The 23,323-nt window shown below is 41.0% G+C and overlaps 1 protein-coding gene across 1 annotated transcript in view; it reads left to right on the top strand.

The window, feature by feature from the left end:
* LOC147112631 (intersectin-2-like) overlaps positions 1-23,323 on the top strand; it is a 237,843-nt gene that overhangs the window by 181,774 nt on the left and 32,746 nt on the right. The window contains exons 28-29 of the mRNA XM_085998202.1: positions 21,241-21,362; positions 21,957-22,063. Of these exons, the coding sequence (XP_085854328.1) occupies positions 21,241-21,362; positions 21,957-22,063 (229 nt within the window). The remainder of the gene's footprint in view (positions 1-21,240; positions 21,363-21,956; positions 22,064-23,323) is intronic.

Genomic DNA, 23,323 nt, shown 5'->3' with positions numbered 1-23,323 from the left:
CATACGCATACAGTCTTGATCAAACGAATGCCGCATGATTAATCCTACTTATTAAATATTGCAGAAAACATATCAGATAATATCTATCTTATTTAGTTTATAGGGCTTTCAATTATTTTGTTAATTAGATAACCTCACTCGTTAGCTACTCAGCTAACAGTTAACCAATGGACTTTCCACATTACTACAATCTTTGTGTAATTGTAATCGGGACCAGCAGTTTTGAGACCTTGTGATTTATGTACCTTTTACACAGCTGTAGAAAGGTGGAAAAATGCAGTGGTGGTCTTAAAATACGTTGCTCCCGATCACATTTCCGTGTAAAGATTTCAAAAGTTTGCCTTTTCAAATAACCAGAGGTTATTTCCCCGGCCCTGAAAATGAAAGCCCTATTAATTTGTATTTCACAAGTTGGTTTAAAGGAAGGATAGTGGGTCTTTCTGTGGCTTTCTGTCCTGTCGCCTTCAGTGTCCCTGTGCTTTCTTGTCCCATCATTCAGACAATTTAGACCTTGTGCAATCATTGGAATATTGTATCTTGTAAGATGGGCCTTCCTTGCTCCTAAGTGAAATGTTGTCACAAAAAGACCCACTATTAGCATTAATAGTAACCATTTGAAACGTAAGTGTTTGTGTTTGCCCTGTCCTGATGAACCCTTTTTAACTCTTCAACCCATTAAAGCATATTTGGACACCCTTCTCAAGTTCAGTGACTGGAGATGACCCCAAATGTTTTATTCTAAGTGCTCTTTATGACCATTTAGTCATTTTGTCTGTTGAACTGCTGTGTTGACATCTCCAATGCAGTGCCAAATACATGGAGATGTCTGTATTTTGGAATTGATCTCTGGACTGAGCAGTATTAATGGCAGTGTTACTCATAACATGGCACAAAGACGACTCGTGGCCCTCTACTCTTTTGGCTGTGATCATTTGGTGCTCCATATGTACCTGGGACTCTATTCGTGCTCCCTCCTCAACTGTGCAAAACTGAGTTGAGATTCAGGGCTTTTCCCTCTCCTCCTCTTGTGGTCTAAAGAGAGAAAGCAAGGGGATGCTATTAGGAGGCAGGACTACCTCAGCATGCATAGATCAAATGAAAGTACTTGGGTAAAGCTGTAAAGCTACCGACTCTGTTGTTTTTTTTCTTTGCCCTATTTGTGTGGAGAAATGCCTGGCATCCATTAAGTTACTGCCCAGGTGATACATTTGAATTCAAGCTCACAGGTACAGACCTGAGTTCCATCACCCCATGATGCAGTATGTTAGTGTGTTCCTGAGAGTGGCGCCTCGAGCAAGACACTGCTGAGAGTTGCAGTCCTCAATAAAAGTTAGTAAAAAAAACAAACTCTTCTATGGGTTAAAGAGTTAAAAAGTTCTTGGGTAATGTGTGAATCTGTTGCTATGTAACAAGATGGGGGAAACTCCTTCAAAATCTATTTTCTGAGAATGGTCTTTATTGAAGACTAATTGAAGAGAGCTGTGTTAAAAGGATAGTCTAATTATCAGTTGCATTAAGAAGATTAGTAGTTTTAATGTATCCTAGCATGCTTGCATTTTTTATTCTTCATCGAGTTGGGTAGCTGGAACAAGCAGACAAATGTTTATTTTGCACCTTCATAAAGCTAGTGTGTCTTATAGATAGTCCAACAGTGGTGGTGTACATTTTGAGAGTTTTTATAGCACTGTACATACAAGTCTTGGAAAACTCAGAGGTCACATCTTTGGATGGTTGTACCCATTTTATCATCACAAAGAGGAGGCATCAGGCTTTGAAAGCTCACACATTGTAGAAAAAAGGAAATGTAATATGATACTTGTTTTTGTATTGTGTATATATTTTTTATTACTAATCCAGTTACTCCAAATATTTTCTGAGTTTATCAATGATTTAGCTCATAGTAAACTAGCAGACAATGCACCATTTAGATAAATAGTTGGTTTTGCTGTTTTTAGACAATGTGCAATGCATAAAATTATCCTTTTTGAAGCTGCACTGTCCTGTTTTTTTTTACCTTCCCTGTAAGTCGCATTTGAAATAGAATTTACTTTGAAGGTACTTAATTCTTTCCAGTGGGACTTAAGATTGGTAAGTGTGTGACTTGCATATGTAGCTAACTCTTGCTCTTATACCTGATCTCTGGTTTACTGATAGGAATTGGAGGTGAAGAGCAGACCTCAGTTTTGGAAGTGCATAAACTGTACACTTGCCATTGTTGATTCCCTCTAGAAACAATCTTGAAGACATATCCTTTTTATTTCAAACTTGATTTATTTACAGTGAAGCTATTCTAGGTGGAAAATGTAATTGTGGGCAGTGCAGCTTTATACCAAGATGGATAGTTCGATCAGATAGGCTAGACTTCAGTTTTGGTCAAGTTAGCTCATCTTTGCTAAGAAGTGCAAGGTATCATTTCCAGCAAAGGTTGAACCAATCTAACAAACTGATAAGCATGTAGTTCTGCTCAGTATTAAGTCATAGTACTGAAGACTATAAGAGTAATACAAATGTAATATAAGATTTTCTATTAAGTGTTAGCATGAACATTAAGACATAGCTTTACAACTATGCAAGCACGGTGGTATCCTGTTATTACAGTGGGTGCAAATGTCATAAATGCTGCTTATAATGAGACTTGCACATAACAGGAAATGCCATGTACTATACCAGTGATGGCTAAATCAAAGACAAACTGGAATTTTGTTGACAGATTTGCTTACACAAAGAAATTGCTTCAATCAGATCTACGTATAAATGGACTTGAGTGTATATGCATTTATCACTATTGTACTATGCAAGTTTTCATTAAATATATAAACTTGAGGGTACGAGAGTGTGAATTTTCTGTTTCGTCTACCTTTAAAGAAACAACTTGATTGTATTTTTCACATTTTTCTACCTTTTTCCAATTACTTGCACAGGTGTTCATTAACATACAGATAAATATTGTACTGTTACTGCAGTTTAAAAGATGCAATAAAAATTATTGCATAGCGTTGTCTGTTAGCTCAGAGCATTTTTTATTTCATAGCCAGTCGATGGGGCTATAAGGGGAGGGAGCAGTGCAGCTACCAGCCAGAGCTGTTGGCAACTCATTCACAAGCTTCTCCAAGACAAACACAGTAATCAGGCTGCCTCAAAGTCTAAGAAATGGCCACAAACAGCCCAGGCATGGGTGCCCCACCTAACTCATTTTCATCAGATGAAGCTATTGAGCAACGTATTTGGTGCAATTAATAAACTACAGTTGACGCAACATGCTAGGATAAATAATCAGTTTACTTTATCTAGGTCATTTAAATATTTCAGAACATTTATGGACCCAAAGAAGGCAGTACCTTTCTTGTATTTACAATTTTAGACAAACCACAAGAATCATCGGTTTGTCCAGTTCATTGTAACATGGCAAATTTTTGATAAAAACTCTCCTGAGAAGTTGCTGGAATAAGTCCTCACAGCTGTTAGATCCACTTTTTGCAGACTGGGCAACTCTGTAGTTCTAATTCCTATTGCTTACCTAACGAGAACCAACCTGCTTGACCAACTCTTAGCTGAAAACTCATAATAACAGAATTGAACATCTTTTGACTGAGTAAATTACAAAGTTGAAAAAGACCAATATCTAATATTCAGTTGTCCACAAAAGTGCACAAAATACAACCACTTGTGTGAATTTGTAAGTGAAATGTGCTTTTATACAAGCTAGATTCTGGTAGTAATGTCCATGCAGAGAATGATCTTAGCATAAGATAATTAATTGCACATTTTCCGAGGATTTGTATACAAATCATATTTTATTTTCCCTTTTGGCACATAATTGAGTTATGTCTATGTTCTTTAAGAGTTGCATTATACCTCTAATGAAAGCATGCCACATTTAAAGGAGATTAATAGGTTTTTACAATTACTGTACATACACATGATGGTTTTTACACTGGAAGAAGTTATTGGGTGGTAGGATATCTTAGTTGCTGCGTTCCCAGCACTCCCGACCTGGAGTTACCATAGAAAATGAGTAAAAACAAACTTGAATTTATATAGCACGTGATCATGTCCTCTGGCATCCTGAAGGCTATTTTAGCAGACCTGCCAAGTGTCACGCATTTCAATGACCATTTCATATTTTTAATTTCAATAATGGAATCTATTATGAAATGCCATTATTGCTGTGAAACCATGTGTGTAAAGCACTGTGCCTGGGTCATGTTGCCACTTATTAATGAGCACTGTGTTGAAAGATTACAATGAATTACTTTTGAAATGAAATCGCTGTTGTTATAAAGGCAAATTCAGTAGGCAATTTGCAAACAGCAAGGTCCCACAATGAGATTAATAATCAGTTAATCCGTTTTCAGTGGTATTGGCTGAGGGAGGAATGTTGGCCAGGACACTGAGGGAACTCCTGCTCTTCAAAGTGCCATAGAATCACATCCACCAGAATAGGCAGCCGGGGCTTCGGTTTAACTTTTCATCCAAATCACAGCACCTCCAACAATACAGCACTCCCTCAGTTATGCTCTGATGTGTCGGCCTAAATTACGTACTAAAATTCTGGAGTGGGACTTGAGCTTCTGACTTTCTAACTCAAAGCAGGAGTGCTACCAAGTTGACAAATAGAATATATTTTGTGATTGGAATTATCAAATTTACATAGGCATTTGATCCCAATGTTGCAAAATACAATCCCATCAATAGCAATGTGGAAGGGAGGGGGTTGCAATTAATTTTCCTACCCTTGAAGAAATGGTTATAAATTAAATTCTCCCAGGTGCCCATTTAAAAATAAAAGTTGAGCTTTATAAACGTTAGGAGAATTAATGCCATATATTGACTACATTCTGATGTCCAGTGGAACTTGTTATTTAAATATAGGAACATTCAGCTCAGCAAGCCTTCAACATTCTAGTAGCCATGGCAGCTCTTTATCTTTTTACCCCCAATTCATTACCATTTCTTCATATCACTTAGATAATTACTTGGGAAGTAAGGCTTTTATCACCCTTTTTAAAAAAAAACAAAAAAAAAACAACTCAATTGATTCCACATCTCTGACCTTAACCCTTTGTATGAAGACATTTTTTGTGAATTCACTTTTAACCAGCTAAGTTCTAATTTCAAGATTATGTTCCTTTGATTCTAGTTTTCTCTACTACTGGAAAGAGTCATTCCTTATCTACCTTGTAAATTCCATTCATTGTGTTAAACCTCTCAAAATATCATACCTACTTATTGTTAGAGAATATAACCCAAGTTACGCACTCTTTCATCATGGCTATTTTCCAGTTATCATCTTGGTGAATCATTGTTGAACTCCCTCCAAGATCAATATAACCTTCCTAAGGCAGCATACCTAAAACCCAATGCAATACTCAAAAGTCAGGTCTTACCTATCTAATTGCAGTAATATATTACATACCTCGTGTGGTGTAGCCCAGTACCCATTAGCCTTTTTGTCTTTTTCCACGTTTAAACTAGTTTTTAATGACTTGCGCACATGGACTCCTAAATCCTTTTGTTCATCTAGCCCCCCAAAGAGCCCTTCCCCATTTAGATTATATTTCCATCTGCTGATCTTCTGAAGTTTACTACCTCACACTTTCTGATGTTAAATTGTATCTGTCATAGATTCACTACCTTGTTTTTTTTTCACAAATTTCCTTTGCAAACTAGGATATACACCTGCCTTTTCCTAAATCCAGATTTAAATGTAGTGTGTAAAGCTGGGGCCCAGTCTCTGATTCTTGGGGGGGTAACCACTTGTCACTTCTCACCTGTGATTGTACCTGTTAAGTCTGTGTGTTATAGTGAGAATTACTACACAGACCACAAGAGTAAATTCAACAGGTCTTTTTACTGGTTGGAGGTCGGACTATACTGAATACAATATTATTACACTGTGCTTATATACCGGTGTGGTCACCACCGGTATTACGTATACAGCAGCCAAAGAAAGTAGTACCTTTCTTAAGGTGGACCAGGCTTAAGTTCTCTTAAGGTGGAACAGGTTACATACACCACAATCCTCCCTTTTTAGCTTAACAGTCATATCCCCAAATAAACATAACATATATACATATATAACTTCAGGTATAACAGTTCAAAGGTTCAGTCTCTCAGGAGGCTTTCTGATTCGGCTTGGATAACGCCTTTCAGTGGTCTCTGATTCTTGTTGTTGAGGTGCCTCCTCTAGTTGGTTGCCAATGTATTGGGTGTCATCATCATCAAATACATTCTCGGCCGAGGTAGATGCTTCAGGTTCATGAACGTCTTCCACAGCTGTCTCTGTCACAACCATGGGTTCGACCCTTGCTCTTGACTCTACCAGTTGATCCGCATGACGCCTTATCACATTATGACCAATATCTACGGTGTACATCAGAGGTCCTTGTCTGGCCCGGATTGTTCCGGACTGCCATTTGTCGTTTCCATAGCCCCTTGCCATCACTGGTTGTCCTACGTCGAAAGTCCGAGTGGTCTTGCTGTTAATATGCTGAAACTGTTTGTTTTCCACTTCCCTCCGCACATTTGGTTTTAACAAGTCCAACTTGGACCGCAACCTCCTGTTATAAAACATCATAGCAGGACTTTGGTTAGTCACGGCATGATCGGCGTTTCTATATGACATCAGGAACTTATCGACCTTGTGTTGCAGCGGAATCTGATCATCATTCATGGCCTTAATAGCCTTTTTAAATGTCTGGACAAATCTTTCAGCCAACCCGTTTGTCGCCGGATGATATGGGGCAGAGGTATAATGTTTAACTCCATTCTTCTTTAAGAATTGTTGGAATTCTTCCGATACAAACTGTGGTCCGTTGTCCGAACAGATCTGTTCTGGCAATCCGTTCCTTGCGAATATTGTTCTTAACACCGCAATTGTCTTTTCTGAAGTAGTGGTATTCATCTTGATGACTTCTGGCCATTTGGAATGTGCGTCCACCGCGATTAGGAACATTTGAGTCCATGAATGGACCAGCAAAGTCAATGTGTACACGTTGCCATGGGGCTGAAGGCCATTCCCATGGGTGTAGCGGTGCTATCGGAGGTGCATTTTGCACTTTTTGACACCCAGCGCAGCTTTTCGTTAACTCCTCAATCTGTTGGTCAATACCCGGCCACCATACGTAAGCCCTAGCAAGACTTTTCATTTTAACTCCCCCCAGATGACCTTCATGTAGTTCTTTTAAAACTCTTTCCCTTAACTTGGGAGGAATAATCACTCTTGTCCCGTACATCAAAGTACCATGGCAGACGGACAGCTGGTCTCGCCTTGCCGAGAATGCCGGTAACAGAGGATCACCACGTGTTGGACATCCTTTCACTGTCACCTCGTAGACTCTGGACAGTGTCGGGTCGTTCCTGGTTTCTCTTTCAATACTTGCGTTGGTGACAGGTAAACACCTCGATAATGGTCGAATGAAATAACTCAACAGGGTCAACTTCCGTCGTGTCTTCATCTTCAGGTAGTGGCAGGCGCGACAGGCCATCAGCATTGCCATGCTGTTTCGTACCTTTGAATTCTATCTGATATTGATGTGCCCCTAAGAAAAGAGACCATCTCTGGAGACGCTGTGCTGTCATCACCGAAACACCCTTCTTAGGGTTAAAAATGGACACCAACGGTTGATGGCCCGTCAGAAGTGTGAATTTTTGGCCCTGTAGGTAATGATTAAACTTCTTCACTCCCCATACAAGGCTAAGGGCCTCCCTATCGATCTGCGCATAGTTGCGCTCAGCGGAGGTCAATGATCTGGATGCAAACGCGACTGGCCTTTCCGTGCCATTTGGCAATTTATGTGAGAGTACTGCCCCAATACCATATGGAGAAGCATCACAAGCCAACTGAATAGGCAGTGTCGGGTTGAAGTGAGCCAACACTTCCTCTGAGGTGATCAATTCTTTGCTTTTGCGAAATGCCTTCTTACAGTTTTCGCCCCAGTCCCATGGTACCCCTTTCTGTAAAAGAGCGTTCAATGGATGCAGCACCGTGGATAGATTTGGCAGAAATTTATGGTAGTAGTTAATTAATCCTAGAAAAGACCTCAACTGAAAGATTCTCCGGAGCGGGAGCCTTTACAACTGCCGCTATCTTGTCAGGAGACTTATGAAGCCCCTCCCGGTCAATGACATGACCACAGTATGAGATCCGCTTCTGGAAGAACTCACATTTCTGCCGATTTACCCTAAGTCCATACTCTTTCAGTCTGTTGAGCACCAGTTCCAAGTTAGCGAGATGCTGTTCATCACCATCACCTGTGATCAGAATGTTGTCCAGGTAACATTGTGTGCCTGGAATTCCCTGTAATACCTGCTCCATGGCCCTCTGCCAAATTGCTGGAGCCGATGCCACACCAAAAACCAGCCTATTGTACCGGTACAACCCTCGATGCGTGTTGATCGTGAGGTATTGGCGTGACTCTTCTTCAACCTCCATCTGCAAGTACGCCTGCGCCAGGTCTATCTTGGTGAAGTGTTTCCCGCCAGACAGTGAAGCGAAAATATCCTCAATCTGTGGAAGCGGATACTGCACCGTGTGAAGCACCGGATTAACGGTGATCTTGAAATCTCCACAGATGCGAACCTTACCTGGATCTCCTGGCTTATTGTTCGCAGGACGTTTCATAACGGGAACAATGGGCGTAGCCCACTCACTCCAATCTACTTTAGACAGTACCCCTGATCGTTCTAGTGCTTCCAGCTCCGCTTCAACCGCAGGTCATATTGCATAGGGTACCGGTCTGGCTTTAAAAAATTTTGGTTGTGCATGTTCATCAATCTTGATGTTTGCCGTAATTCCTCTCCGTGTTCCCAGTCCCGGCTGGAACACCTCTTTAGCCTCATCCAATATTCTGGACAATCGTTTAGGTTTGACAGCTGTTTCCCCGGAATCTACCGTTAGTGCTATCAAGGAGTGCCAGTCCATATTCATTTTCCTGATCCACTCCCGTCCTAGTAGTGGTGGACCTCCTTCAGGTAGCACATATAAGTCCATTACTTGGCTTCCTTCGCCCTTGTGGACCACTTCTACCTCTATTTTTCCGATGGGGTACACTCTTTGCCCCGTGTACGTTTTCAATATAATCTCTGTATCCTGTAAGGGAATATGTTGGAATAACCTTCAGTAATCTTTCTTATTCATGACCGTCAATGCCGATCCAGTGTCCAATTCCATTTTTACTTGGACTCCTGCTATCTAAAGAGTGACCCAAATTGTCTGGAGGTCTGTATCCTTACCAACGTTGTGTATTCTTAAGCTATCCAGTTCATTACTGCTAGCGTCTGAATCTGACTTCTGTTCGGTCAAACTGTTCTTTGTCACCTTGTGTACCTTTGCATATTTTCCTTGCGGTGACTTTTTATTGCTGGTCTTCTTTCCTGACCGGCATACTTTAGCTATGTGGCCAAGCCTGCCACACGTTCTGCATTCTTGGTTTTTAAACCAACACTGGTTCTGATCGTGCGTTGTCTTTCCACAACGATAACATTTGACAGAACTCAAACCCAATTTGTTTGTACCGAGTTCCGGTGGCCGTAGCTGCATTACTGCCGTGCCTCTCGCTGCGGCCTCGTGTGCTGCTGCCATAGTGACCGCCTTCTCGAGAGACAGCTCATTCTCCTCGAGCAGTCGCCTTTGTGTATCCTGTTTAAATAAACCACACACAAATCTATCTCGAAGTGCCTCTGTCAGTCCCGTTCCAAACTGACAATATTTTGCTAGCTTATGTAATTCCATCAAATATTCAGCATTGCTTTCATTTTGCCGCTGTCTTCTATCGTAAAATTTAAATCGTTCCGCTAGCATCAGCGGCGTGGGGCTAAGATGATTTTTTAGGACAGTAACAATCTGTTCGAACGTCTTATCCGCCGGTTCATCTGGTGATAACAGGTGTTTCAATTGCCCGTATGTCTTCGCACCCATTAAGTTTAGTAATGTTAGTGCTTTATCTGTCTCAGGAATTTTATTTGCCTTACAATAGTTTTGTATGCGTTCTACATACATAGCCCAGTCTTCTATATCACTGTCGAAGGCATTAATGTTCCCATGTTTAGGCATCGTAGCAATTTATCGTATTTTTAATGTTATCTAAGATGGCGGCTTCCCGCTCTTGCCGTCGTCCTCCGCCCACAAAATGGCGGTTTTCCCGCGCTTGGCGGTCTTCACCCGTCCCCCGACGCTGTCTCCGCTTCACCGCGGCTCTCGCGCCTTCAGTTTCCCCAGACGCTGCGCCTTCAGCCCGAATGCGGCCCTTATCTCCAGTCGCGATCGATGTCCCGCGCTGCGCCTCTCGCTCGAAAGCGGCCCGGCCCTTATCTCTGGTCGCGATCGACCTCACCGCCCTTATTCCTCCGTCTTCCCAGCCCCGTCTGTACAGCCAACACGGTTGACTTTCTGTCGCGTCGCTGCCCGGCTTACCCACCACAAGGAAGTAGAAGAAGCTGACAGTCGCTGATGGAGGCTTCGAGGTCAGGATGTCTTCTGCACTCCGATTGCTCGATGCCTGCCGCTCGACGTGTTTTCCCGTAGGTGATGGTGGAAACTTCTCTTCGACGTCCTGTCTGTGGACGAAGTCGCCGTGGAAATTACTGCAGCAGGGTAAGAATCGGACTCGTCGCCACTGTTAAGTCTGTGTGTTATAGTGAGAATTACTACACAGACCAGAAGAGTAAATTCAACAGGTCTTTACTGGTTGGAGGTCGGACTATACTGAATACAATATTATTACACTGTGCTTATATACCGGTGTGGTCACCACCGGTATTACGTATACAGCAGCCAAAGAAAGTAGTACCTTTCTTAAGGTGGACCAGGCTTAAGTTCTCTTAAGGTGGAACAGGTTACATACACCACAGTACCTTTTACCTGATCTCAATGACTCCTACCTCCCAGCCAATTTCTTATCCATGCCACAAAGTTGGCTCTAATTTCATTTTAGCTAGTAATCTATTGGCCCAGAAATTCGGGTCGGGGGCTTCCTGCGGGTGTAAGCCCCCAACCTGCACTTACCTACCGCGCCGGCCGTTGAGCTGTGGGCCCCCGTGGAATTCCGATCCTGGACCTGCTCCAACTGCCGGCGCGCAGTGCTTGCGTATCCCAGGGGTGCAGTTAGTTCGATGCGTCCCCTGGGACCACATGGGCCTTGGGGAGCCAATCGGAGCAGGGAATGCTCCATTCATAAGTTTGACAGGAAGAGCTGTCAAAACTTATACGTAAATACTACGGGCCACAAAACATCACTAAATCTTCAAATAAATTTTTTAAAAACATCACATTTAAAATAAACTATAAATTACATGAAATAACTATTTTAAACAATAATTTCAATTTTTGAAAAAAATAATTTTATTTTCTAACGGGGCATAAAATAAACTTACCTTTCTTTAAAGTATTTAAAAATAATAAACCTGTGGAAAAAATGTTTTAATTTTAATTCATTCACCACTTACCTTGTAAAAAGCAGGCCGTACGACTGCTTTTTAAATGTGTAAATTCTGGAGACTTACCCTCCTGGGAAAACCTGCAAAAAAAACCTAAGTTCGATGTGCACGCGCTGCCTCTCCTGCGCACGTGTTCGACTTCTGAACCCCTTCTTTCAGAGGTGGAAGTGACGGTTTCCCGCGCATGCGCAGTGCATGCAGGAAACCGGCACCTCCATTGGGCCTACGGGTGAGTACCCCGTGCATACTCACCTGTGGAGACCCGAATTTCTGGGCCATTGTGTTTATTCTTCAAATACCTTTTGAAAATCCTTATATGAAATTCATTGATCCTTTATTTACCACTTCATTGACTCTTAAAGAACTCTATTTAATGTCTCCTTCTTTGGCTCAGTGTCAATTTTTATCTGATTATGCTCCTGTCAAGCAGTTTGGGATGTTTTACTACATTAAAGGCACTATGTAAATGCAAGTATTAGGTCACTAAGACATAACTTACCTTTCCCAAAACCAGGCTGACTCTTTCTAATTAGCTTAAAATTCCAAGTGCATATTCATTCTGTCGCTGGTTGGTCCTGGTGCATTTTCTCCTCTTGCCCTTTCTGCAACCTTTGACAAAGTCACCCACACCATCCTCCTCCAACGCTTCTCTGTTTACCAGCTCAGTGGGACTGTCCTTGCTCTATCTTCGTTGCAGAAGAGTATTGTGTGGTTCCTTCTTCTGTGGCAGTCTTTAATTAATTAATGTAAGGACAGAAGATTAGTATCTTAAATCCATCCTAAATTATTACAAATTAAAATGCAAAGCAACAAGGAGAAGACATATAATTCAAAGGGAAATTAAGCTGTAAATATACTGGGACTTTGACATCAAATGAGGGACTACGAAAAAAACATTTATTTTGAGGAGGATCCAGAGAAAAGAAGTTGACAGCAGAATTTTCCCTCTTTTTGAATATTCTGCTTTCTGATGACAGATTGTATTCCTGATTGTTCCTACCTTCCCCCAGTTCACAGACTTGCTAGCAATGCATTTCCTTTTTTTTGATTGCCAATTTTTCCCCTTTTCTTCCCTCCTTTTCTCTTGAAGGTGCTAACTCTTGCTTGAGTACTAGACACCCTCTGGTATCTTGCCCAAGAGGTCATTCTTCAGGTGTGACCAAGACAGTGAGCATTCTAGGCCATTTTACCTTTGAGTGGATCATAGCTGAACCTAATTTTGTTCTGACCAGAGGCCCCCACAAGTTGTTTTCACTAGGGTTCAGTTATATTGATCATGAGCAGGAATACTGGCCAATTGTTTTCTCATTCTTGGGCATGCGGCACTTCTACTGCCACCGTAGTTGATATCGGCACCGACTTGGAATCAAACCCAGGACTTTTTATATGGTTTAGCTACATATTGGGGTCGATTTTAACCCCCCTCGCCCAGTCAGAATGGAATATGGGAGGGGTTAAGATCAGGCCGAGTCCACTTGCTCGTGGCTGCACCGTTTCTGCCCGACGATATCTTATCTTCACTGACTTTGAGGTTAGCCAAGGCTCCTGCTGCAGGCAAGCGAGGGCCTAATTTAAATGTTAAAGCCGCAGCCTGATGACGTCATCAGTGCCGCAATGTGATTTTTACAAAGTATCACGGGAGGCCAGCCTGATGTCAAAGCCACCAGAAAAACTTTGCTGCAGAGTGGCCAGAAAAGACCAAGGTAAGTAAAAAATTTAGATTCTTCAGAGAAGCAGAAAGAATTTCTCAGGCCTCTCTTGCCCCTGCTATCTCTCTCCATCCCCACACCGGCATCTGTTTGAGAACACCCCCCACTAGCACTTGCTTTATGTCGGGGCTCATTCCCTTAGGTCCCCAGTGGCGGCCGGCTCCTGCTTGATGGCCTTGACATCATTTCCCCCGACTTGAAGTGGAGACCAATCATAATTATTCAAATTTAACCCTTAAGTTAAGATCAGCCAGGCATCGCTTCCTTCATAACTGCCAAGTGCACTTCAGGTCTCCCACTCAGGGTATCCTTTAAATTGAGGGCATTGTCTTCACAAGTTGAGCCATTGGGGAAATTGCAGTGATCTTCTTTGCCCAGTTGGGAGAGGGTTCAACACTTGTTATTTGTTCCCGTCATCCTAATTTAAACAAAAATCCAATCTTCAGCTGTCGAACTTGGTCATGGAGCAAGCCAAGTCTAATGCTCACGAGTTGATGTAGACAATTTTGATTTAGAAAGAAGTCTTACCACTTGGTCTGTTTGTAACACCATTTGAAAGTGGTTTTACTCTGGTGCCAAGATGGTGGGAGGAATCTCTCTAATTCTGGTTAGAGAGACAATTCACTGCAGTTTATGAAAGTAGCCCGGAACATCGGACTTCCTTTGTCTGTCTTCTAAGTGAGGATTAAACCTAATTCTTCACAACCTAATAGATACTCCTTTTGAGCCTTTATGCCTTTGGACTCAGCCAGGAAGGCCATCAGGCTATACTAAACTCCAGATTTAAGGTTAGGATAATTCCTCACTCCATCTCAGGATATCACTACCATATTTCTTGCTTAACGATCAGAAATGGGATGTAGGTTTTGCTGTTTTATGTTCACTGAGCAACTTGCTTTTACTTTGATGTGCCAGTTTATTCGGATCCCCCACACAGGCACATAGAACAATCTATGCTCTCCAATTGTCCAACATAGATTAATCAATTGGCCAGAAGAGTGTATTTTCTACTGTCACTGGTTGGCAGTCAGGGAACTCTGAGATGTGGCTAGCCAAGCCAAATAGTCAATTCGTGAAATAGAATTTGAAAGGGTGATGTTCACTGGCCATTTCAAGGAAGTTCTGTTCCCAAAGATGAAAAGATAACCCAATGATGAGATCTAACATCTTGATTCTTTGAAATCAGGATCTCTCAGTTTGAGCATCCTCCTTACTTCCTCAAACTAACTGAAAAGGTGTGATTGGGGGTAAATTGGTTGGCAACAGGTATACCATATCTATAAATCGACCACCTTCATGAGTGTATCTCTGCTTTCACTAAATTCTTTGAAGCGTATATTGCTAGCTGGTTTTTCTCAGCAGTGCCCAAGTTAAGGTTTAAGGTATTTGTTACACAGTACTTAGTAAATACACAATGTCCTTTCATGTCTTCAGTATGTCCCATGTTCTGTAGGCAAATGTGCAGCCAATTTGTGCACGACAAAGTCCCATAGACAGCAAATTAAATAAATTACCAATTAATGGGCCATATTTTGCTGTCAAAATAATGATGAGGCAAATGGCACTGTTATTTATGCATAAATGGCACAGCAACTTCAAGCAGAGTTAAATGGCAATATTCAAAAGTTGCTGTTAGAGTTGCGCCACTCACCGTTAGCTTTGTGAAAATGGCATTTTGTTGTCTGCCTCATGATTTACATGCATTGACTGCTGTGAAGTTGCTGTATTTGCGCAGTAGATACGAGCTAAACCCACCACAAAGTTAAGCCTCGTAAGTACCCTTTTAAGGATGTGATTGTTAATTACTGCCAATCAACCTCTCTGGCACTGAAAATGAATTATTACAAGTGTGGAGTCTCATTATTTCAGGTTTTAATTGTTGTTGGGGATTTTTTTAAATGTAAAAAACATTTTAAAATGTTTACTTTTCCTTTGTGTCTTTTTTTCCCTCTCTTAATCCAATCTTCTTTCCTTCTCTATTTCTCTTTTGGTACCTGATTTGACAATTGAATTCACCCACTCTAATTTACACTTCATTTTCAGTATTTCCACTATTTATTTCTCAATCCTTCAGTTTCATTGGTTACTCAGGACCCAGATGCCCCGTTTCCCTCGCTGCGCCATTATCAGCTCGCACGTTCAGCAACTCAGCAGGCAGAAATGTTTTGCGCTGAAGAGTGCAGGGGCAAGTCTAACTAACAGCAGATGCCGATCGATACCCTGCTATAGCGAAATCTGGCTCAATCGCCTGGAATTTGCGGTGGGTAATAACAGCGAACTTTGAAACTGACCGCAATTTCAGGATTTAGCACATGTGCATCCTAACACAGAGATCCTAAAGTTGTGGCCAGTCATTCACTGCTCCGACACTGGCTGCACTGTGCCCCCCCCCATAGTCAGCAATCGGGGAAATCAGTGAAACTGACGAAAACTTTGGCTTTTCCGCGGTAATGTCGTTGTGAAATACCCCATTAAAAGTTAGCCCTTGTTGGATTAGGTATGTCTGGGGTTTTAACAGCGTATTGACTGCTAAACAAATGTTATGGCCCTGAAAAACTAATTTTAATTTTGTGGAGTCTCAAATTTATCCATTTTAATAAAAATTACAATACTTAAGAAAATTTAGAAAAAAATGTTTTTTTTTTAAAGTTCAATTTTATTTCAGGCTTACCTTTTCCCCATATGATGGCCCCAATCTGTTTTGGTGTCTCTAATATTTTTAACAAGTCAGAATAAAAGGAGCTTTTTCAATTCCTGGTTCCCTGTCTGAGAGAATTCTGCATTGTGATTGGCTGCTTAGACGGCTTGTTGATGTCACAGCAGCTCGCACTATGGAATTCCCCATTAACTTACACTGATCTCAATTGAGTGCCGGAAAAGCCGAACTTCTCGCCACAGAGACCGCGAGATCTTTGTGGGAAGCTTTCTTCGGGGCCAGCGGTGAACGCCTTTGCTTCGCTGCTGACCGCAAAGACCTTAGTTTAACATTTCACCCAAAAGGTAACATGTTCAACAACGCAGTGTGCCCTCAGTACGACACTGAAGTGTCAGCCTAGATTATGCAGGTCATTTCAATCTTCAGTGCTTGCCTGTAAACCAGCAGGTTAGATCATCTACCTGTCCTAGAAACTGCTTGATTTTCATTTCCTTTAAAATCCACTCCACAGGTTTACCACCCAAGGCAAAATTTACCGAAAATCCTTTCTGCCACCCCCCATTTGAAAAAAGCCTCGATAACCTTTGTTCAGTTATTCCCTCTTTTTATAAAAAAAAAAAAAAAAACATTTTTAAAGTAAGATCAAATGAACCTACAGGATTTTGGAATCTCATTTAGGTAAGAAAATAAAATTATGAGGAAAAAAGAATCTATTGTATCAACTATAAGATTTGTAAGATATGAGTGCAGGATTCAAGGAGGAAGAGGAGCCCTGGTCAGAATTGGTCATTAATTTTTGTGATGTGAAGATCATAGCAAAAATTGAAACCTAATAGTGGAATTAATTATTTATTGGATTCTTTCTTGCTGGGTACAGCACACACAGGGTTAAAACTGGTTTCCACTAGCTATTTCTAGATGTTTTTGTGCTGAGCACAGTTCATTTACCTGTTTAATGTTCAATAATTTTGTTCAGTTGTTTATAGTTTATGCCATAGTCTGATATGAGATCATTTGGCAGCATGTGATGTTTTCCATTAACCCCTGGGTATCACCTCATTCACCGGGCAGCTAAAGGCACACTGATTCACTTACGGGAGTGGCCAGTGACACTAAATCTAAGGAACTATTTAGTGTAAAAGCCCAAAAATGTTGCATACAACTAAAATAGATCTACATTGGTATTTTTTATATTTGTTCTTGGGATGTGACTAAGACTGGCATTTATTGCCTATCCCTGAGAAGTTGGTGGTGGACCTTCCCCTTGAACCGCTGTGGTCCTTGTGGTGATAGTGTTCCCACTATGGTATTAGGTAGGGAATTCCAGGATATTGAGCCATTGACAATGAAGGAATGGCATTATATGTCCAGCCCAGGATGGTATGTGACTTGAAAGAGAACTTGGAGGTGATGGTGTTCCTATTACATCGTTGCTCTTATCCTTCTTGGTGTTAGAGGTCACAGGAATGGAGGTGCTGCCGAAGTAACCTTGGTGAGTTGCTGCGCTGCAGATCATACTTGCTGCAGCCACTGTACACTGGAGGTGGAGGGGGTGGATACTGAGACAAGTGGTAGGGGCACTGATTAAGCAACTGCTCTGTCCTGGATGATGTTGAGGTTTCTGGATGTTATGGCTGCATCGTCCTGATGAGTGGTGAGTATTCCATCACACTCCTGATGTGAACCTTACAGATGTTGGAGAGGCTTTGAGGGGTCAGGAGGTGAGTCACTCATTGCAGAGTACCCAACCTCTGCCCTGCTCGTGTCAAGCTCAGTATCTGAAACCCTTCCTTTAAACTGAGGAAATGTAAAGACGAGTTGTATCTGAACAATTGTTAAGTTCTAATGTGGAATGTAAAATTTTGTTAACCAGTAACGATCAAAAAGATACTAAATGGATCAGCTGATGATTAGTTGTCCAAGTTAATAACTGAAATCAGCTGACGTATTTCTTTTTAACAAAAATCAAATTGTCATACTGCTAATTTATTTGAATCTCAAAAAGATTCCATCAAATTAAGCAATTGACCATGAAGGACCACAGTTTATTATTTCAATGTTAGAAGTCATTGAATCTAGAGCATTGAATGAACGGGATTCTTAATTTTGCCAAGTAGCAATTTTAAAATTACATATGCTGGTTAAAGATCATTATAGTAGAAAGTCAGTACTGCAATTAGGATGCCCAATTCACACACTGATGTTTGCAGCAGTTCAACATCAGATAATTTAAAGTATCAATCAGATATCTGATGAGTTTTCTTAATTTTGAACTGGATGAACAGCCTCACATTGTCAAGTGTATCACTTAACCTGATTCACACAGGCGCATTGCCTATAAAATAAGAACAGTCCTGTGGGAATACTGAGGTGGTTGGTTCAAGGCTCACTGTTCGGATCACTACCGTTTCTCATTTACATCAATGACTTGGATTCAGAAACTCAATGCAGATTAGTCAAATTTTCTGATTATACCAAACTAAAAGGCTCAGTGGAATTGATGGAGGCACCTCAGACATTATAGAATAAGCTGAACAAAATATGTACGTGACTATTGGCAGAACGAAATGTAATGCTAACAAGTGTAAATGCTGCACATAGGAAGGAAAAATGAATGGCACACATACTCCATGAATGGTATGAGTGTTGAAATAGCTAAAGATGGAGTGAAAGAGACCTACAAGTCCTAGTGATCACAATGCTAAACATGTCTAACCAATGCAGAGCAGCAATTAGCAAAGCCAATATCATGTTAAATTACATAGCCAAAAGAGTAGAATGTAAGTCAGAAGAAGTTGTGATCAGGCTGTACTCAGACTTCAGTATTGTATCCAGTTCTGATCACTAAGAAACAAGAGAGGCATTTAAGCACTGGAGACAGCAAAGAAGAATTACACAGCTGATCCGAAGTGTAAAAGGTCTGTGTTATGAGGAACGACTGGAGAAACATTGGCTTTTCAGCCTGGAAAGGAGGTATCTGAGAGATGGTCTTATAGAAGTTTACAAGATAAGAGGAAGAGAAAAACTATTCAGAATATTACTTCAAATTGAGTTGTGACACCAGGACAAAGGGACACAGGTTTAAATTAATAGAAGGTAAATCTAAGACTGATATCACAAAGTTCTTCACACAATAGAGTGATCAACTTATGGAATAGACTTCCAAATAGAGTAGTGGAGATGAAAATCCTGGTATCATTTAAGAAACAATTAGAGGCAGCAATGGGGGATTGGAGGGACTTTCTGAAGGGAAGAAATAAGACGTTCCAAATGGCCATCTCATTGTAATTATCTTGTCATCTAGTGAATTCACAGTCTGCTCGCCTTCCCATAGCCATGATGAAGGGGGAAGGAATTTTTTTTGTATCAAAATAGAATCTTCACAATATCCATGTTACATCGATCCTGATTACTCCTTTTCAGTCCGACCACACTGGTTGCCACTGGCAGTAAATTTGAGTCTGACTCTAACATAAAGAAGTCTGTGCTTTAGTCAAATGTTGCTGCATGAGCCTTTAACTTACAGCAGGACATGAGTGTACTTTACGAGACTGCTTTATATGCAGTTCTGCTGCAAACTCTTGCATATAGACCAGACTCCTCTTTGATAGTTGCAAATTTCTGGAAAATCTGCAGGGTTGACTAGTGTATATCTCACCCTCTTATATTTCAAGGACTTAAAAACATGCTCAAAAAGAATGATTTATACACCACTTTTGATTGGCTTCACCATTGGTATTGCCACCTTCACAGTTAAAGGTACCTCATATCACTTTTGAGATAAAGAATTTATGTAAGAAAATCTTTAAATCAATTGTGGCTGTGCTCTTAACCTGTTCCATTTGCTGGTTAATCTGTAGTTGTCTGTGACTACAGGAGGAATGGACAAAGGGGAATAGTAGCAGGTCAGTGAGGAAAAGCGTCAGTACTTGGGCTGCCTCCAGCAGATGAATTTGCCAGTCTTTGCTGCATTGTCTGAGAGGGGGAAGAAATCGTTTGGGGTAGAAAGGTGCCACATAGTTTAAACATGGATGGCATCTGTTGAATATGTGATGGTCAGTAACATGTGGCCCTCAATAATGTCTCAGAGTGGGAAGAACAAAATGACCAAAAAAAAGCAAAAAGATCAATGCCACCAATTTTCAGTTTTCATGGAGAGTAGATGGAATTATGGAACTTGATTTCAAAATACCAGTAAAAATCATGTAATAAAAATGGAATTTGTCTTATTCATACACTGTAAACCAGTGACTCTGAGCTTATGACCTTTAAATATTGCTTTGGAATCCAAAACCATTGTTCGAGTGGATGGCTTCAAAATGTCTTATTTAGGTCTGTAAATGAAAAAGTTACATTATTCAGGAAACTTTCGATTAACCGGCCCCTAAATAACCGGAAATGTCGGCTAACCGGCAAAATTCAGGGGTAGGTTCAGGTAACTTTTATTACTTTTTTTACTCCATTTGTTGCTGTGCAAGGATGTAGCTGCAGCTGTTGCTAAGCTACAGAGACGCTTGCAACTTGTGCCAATTGTTCTGAAGCTGTTGCTAAGCAACAGGGTTTGTTGCTTTATACAGAGCTCTGAGCTCCGTATCTTTTACTATAGCATTCGGTTATCCGGAATTTTCGATGAACCGGCACCACGTCGGTCCCGTCTGTGCCGGATAAAAGGAAGTTTCCTGTTTTAAAATTTATTCATTCATTCTCGGGATGTGGGCGTCGCTGGCAAGGCCAGCATTCATTGCCCAAACCTTATTGCCCTGAGAAGGTCATGGTGGGCCGCCGCCTTGAACTACTGCAATACTCTTTGTAGCAGTTTAATACAATTGAGTGGCTTGCTAAGCCACTTCAGAGAGCAGTTAAGAATCAACCACATTGGTGTGGGACTGTAGTCACATATAGGCCAGACCAGGTTTCCTTCCCTAAAGGACATTAGTGAACCAGTTAGGTTTTTACGACAATCCAACAGCTCTCTGTATGAAAATCTAAATGTTGTGTTTCATCTGATCATTCAAAATAGTTACTCGGAAAAGGATGTAACAGATTATAGCAATTCTTATTTCCTTTAGTGCATCTTTCTGAGGCGGGGCATAAACTGGAAAATGCCACTATTGCAGCCTCTCTAGTACATGCTATTTAATATTTTCAGCATCAGCCTTTTTTAAATAAATTCTCCAAAACCAAAATCTAACTTTGGAGTATAGTTCCAGAGGTAGAATTGGGAGTTCTTCAATGTGCTGTGAAGAGGAATAACCAGCTGCAAGAGCAATCTTTATTAAGTTATGCATTATATTTATACAAGATCCCTTAAATTAAAAATATGACATTATGAACACAACGGAATAGATTTTGTTGATGGCTCTCAAACTATATAAAATGCTGTTGAAGACTGAAATGATGCATGCGGTTCAGTCAATAATAAACTCTAATAACCTGCAGGGTGCGCTGACCTCCAGTCCCTTGATACCATGCCACCTATGGAAAGAAAACGTCAGGGTTATATCCATGAACTGATTCAGACTGAAGAGAGGTACATGGATGATTTGCAGCTGGTTTTAGAGGTAAGGACTGGCAGAACTGAATGACTATATTTTATAAAACATTGAGCAAAGGAGAGGTGGTTTGATGTTTCAATGCATTGTTCCACAGCTGTGGTGGGATTCAGGTTCAATTTCCCTATGCTGGTGGTGTCTGATTTCAACCGTACTGCTGTGGGAACATGTGAAGTAACAGCCAGACACTTGGGGGAAGGGACAAAAGAAGTGAAAAATCAGAAAGTTATCACTGGCCTGCCCGCAGCAGCTCATTCTTGGCTGAAGATGGTACACAGTAAGGTAGAGGGATTTCACAGGACAAAATCGTTTATTGAAGCAACTGAATCGAGGAATGAGCTGAAGTTCCTAGTATCCTGTCATTTAATTTTGCAATCAAACACTGTTCTTACCGGACAATTTGCTTTTACACAAAATAATTTATTTTATTGTGGCATCTTGAAATGCAAACCAAAATGTTGATCTTTTGGAGGGGGGGAAGGCATCATTTTTTATTTACAGTAAGGAATGAAGAGTTACATCAGAGAAATTTGATTTTTGAAAATGACACTCTGCCGTACACTTCTAGAATTGAATTATGCACGTGCACGTTCTGTTTTATAGGTTTTTCAGAAACAGATGGCTGAATCCGGGCTTTTGACAGAAACTGAGCTGGGAACAATCTTTGTGAACTGGAAAGAACTCATTATGCCCAACACCAAGCTGCTCAAGTAAGCATGTGTGTGTGTGTTTTTGGCCGGGGAGCCTTGTCTTGCTTGCGTCTTGTAAAAGTGGCTTCTTTTTTGTTATGTTGTGTTCTTTGTGGTAGAATCACCAACATTTTACTAATTAGCGCACCAGCTATTTCATGCTATTAGAAATGTTGGCCTGGCATTTCCATTTTAGGTGCAATCGGTGATCCGAGCACATATTGCGCTAGTTTTGAGAAGTGTTTTTTTTTTACAGTTTCCGCTCAAACTTACTTGTATATCGCTGAGCGTAAAATCTGCTATGAACCAGTGCAATCAGGCAACGTTTTAGAATGTCATTTTTTTAAGTTGTTTAAAAAAAATATCCTTTGCTATATTTAAGAGTGGTAACCTGGTGCAGTTTTATTAATCCAGCTGAAAATGGTCTATCACAAAAAAATAAACATTTTTTGGTCAGTGTCTAGTCCACCACCTGTTAGTAACACAATTTTAAATGACTGAAAACGACTTTAAAAAAAACTATACCAAATCATTTGCTAGTTATATTGGTGTACAGTAGACAGTTTCTTCGTAAATTTAAAAAAATTATGTTGAAAAGCTTTTAAAACGTGTCCTTGCGCCTAAAAAAAAAAGTAATTTTAAGAGCCTCCTCAAAGGCACGCCAATGAGCGCAATTAACAGAAACTCATAATGGTGATTAATTTGATATGGGGGTGTGGCCAGTTTTGTGGGTGGGGCCGTATTCTAGCACAATGTTTTTTTAAACTAGCGCAAACGATCACGGGAACTCGATTTGTGCTAGACATAATTTGCACTTGAAATTCCGCAATCTTTTGCACTGGTTTCGGACAAATTGCGCTGAAAAAACAGCATAACACAGCAGAAACACCAGGCCGTCATGTGTAAGCTCGTTTGATGGCCTAGTGGGTAAAGGCACAATGCACAAGGTGCTGACTACTAAGTCATAAAGATCAGAGGTTCCCAGGTTCAATTCCAGGTGTGTGGTGAGTTTGCTGATCTCAACTGGGGTAGCAGTGGGGGTGCTTCAATTAGCCTCAGTGTGCTGGGTTGAGTGAGCGTGAGTAGAGTGGGAAATCAGCAAAGGTTCCCAGACTTCTTCACTCTCCAGTTGCACCTGTATGAAGATTGGATTAAAACAGAATTTGGGCTTAAGGGTGATGTCCTCCCAGTGGAATAGCCTGCTGGACAATCTGCGAGAAGCCAGAAGAGTGTGGAGTTTCAGCAGGAATTCAGCCTTGAGGTGCAGTTGGATAGGAATTT

The sequence above is a fragment of the Somniosus microcephalus genome, chromosome 9 (genome assembly GCF_052327205.1).
Source record: "Somniosus microcephalus isolate GS21.2 chromosome 9, FLI_Smic_1.0, whole genome shotgun sequence".
Classification (NCBI taxonomy): Eukaryota; Metazoa; Chordata; class Chondrichthyes; order Squaliformes; family Somniosidae; genus Somniosus; species Somniosus microcephalus.
The sequence above is the reverse complement of the archived record's forward strand: the minus strand, read 5'-3'. Positions and strand labels throughout refer to the sequence as shown.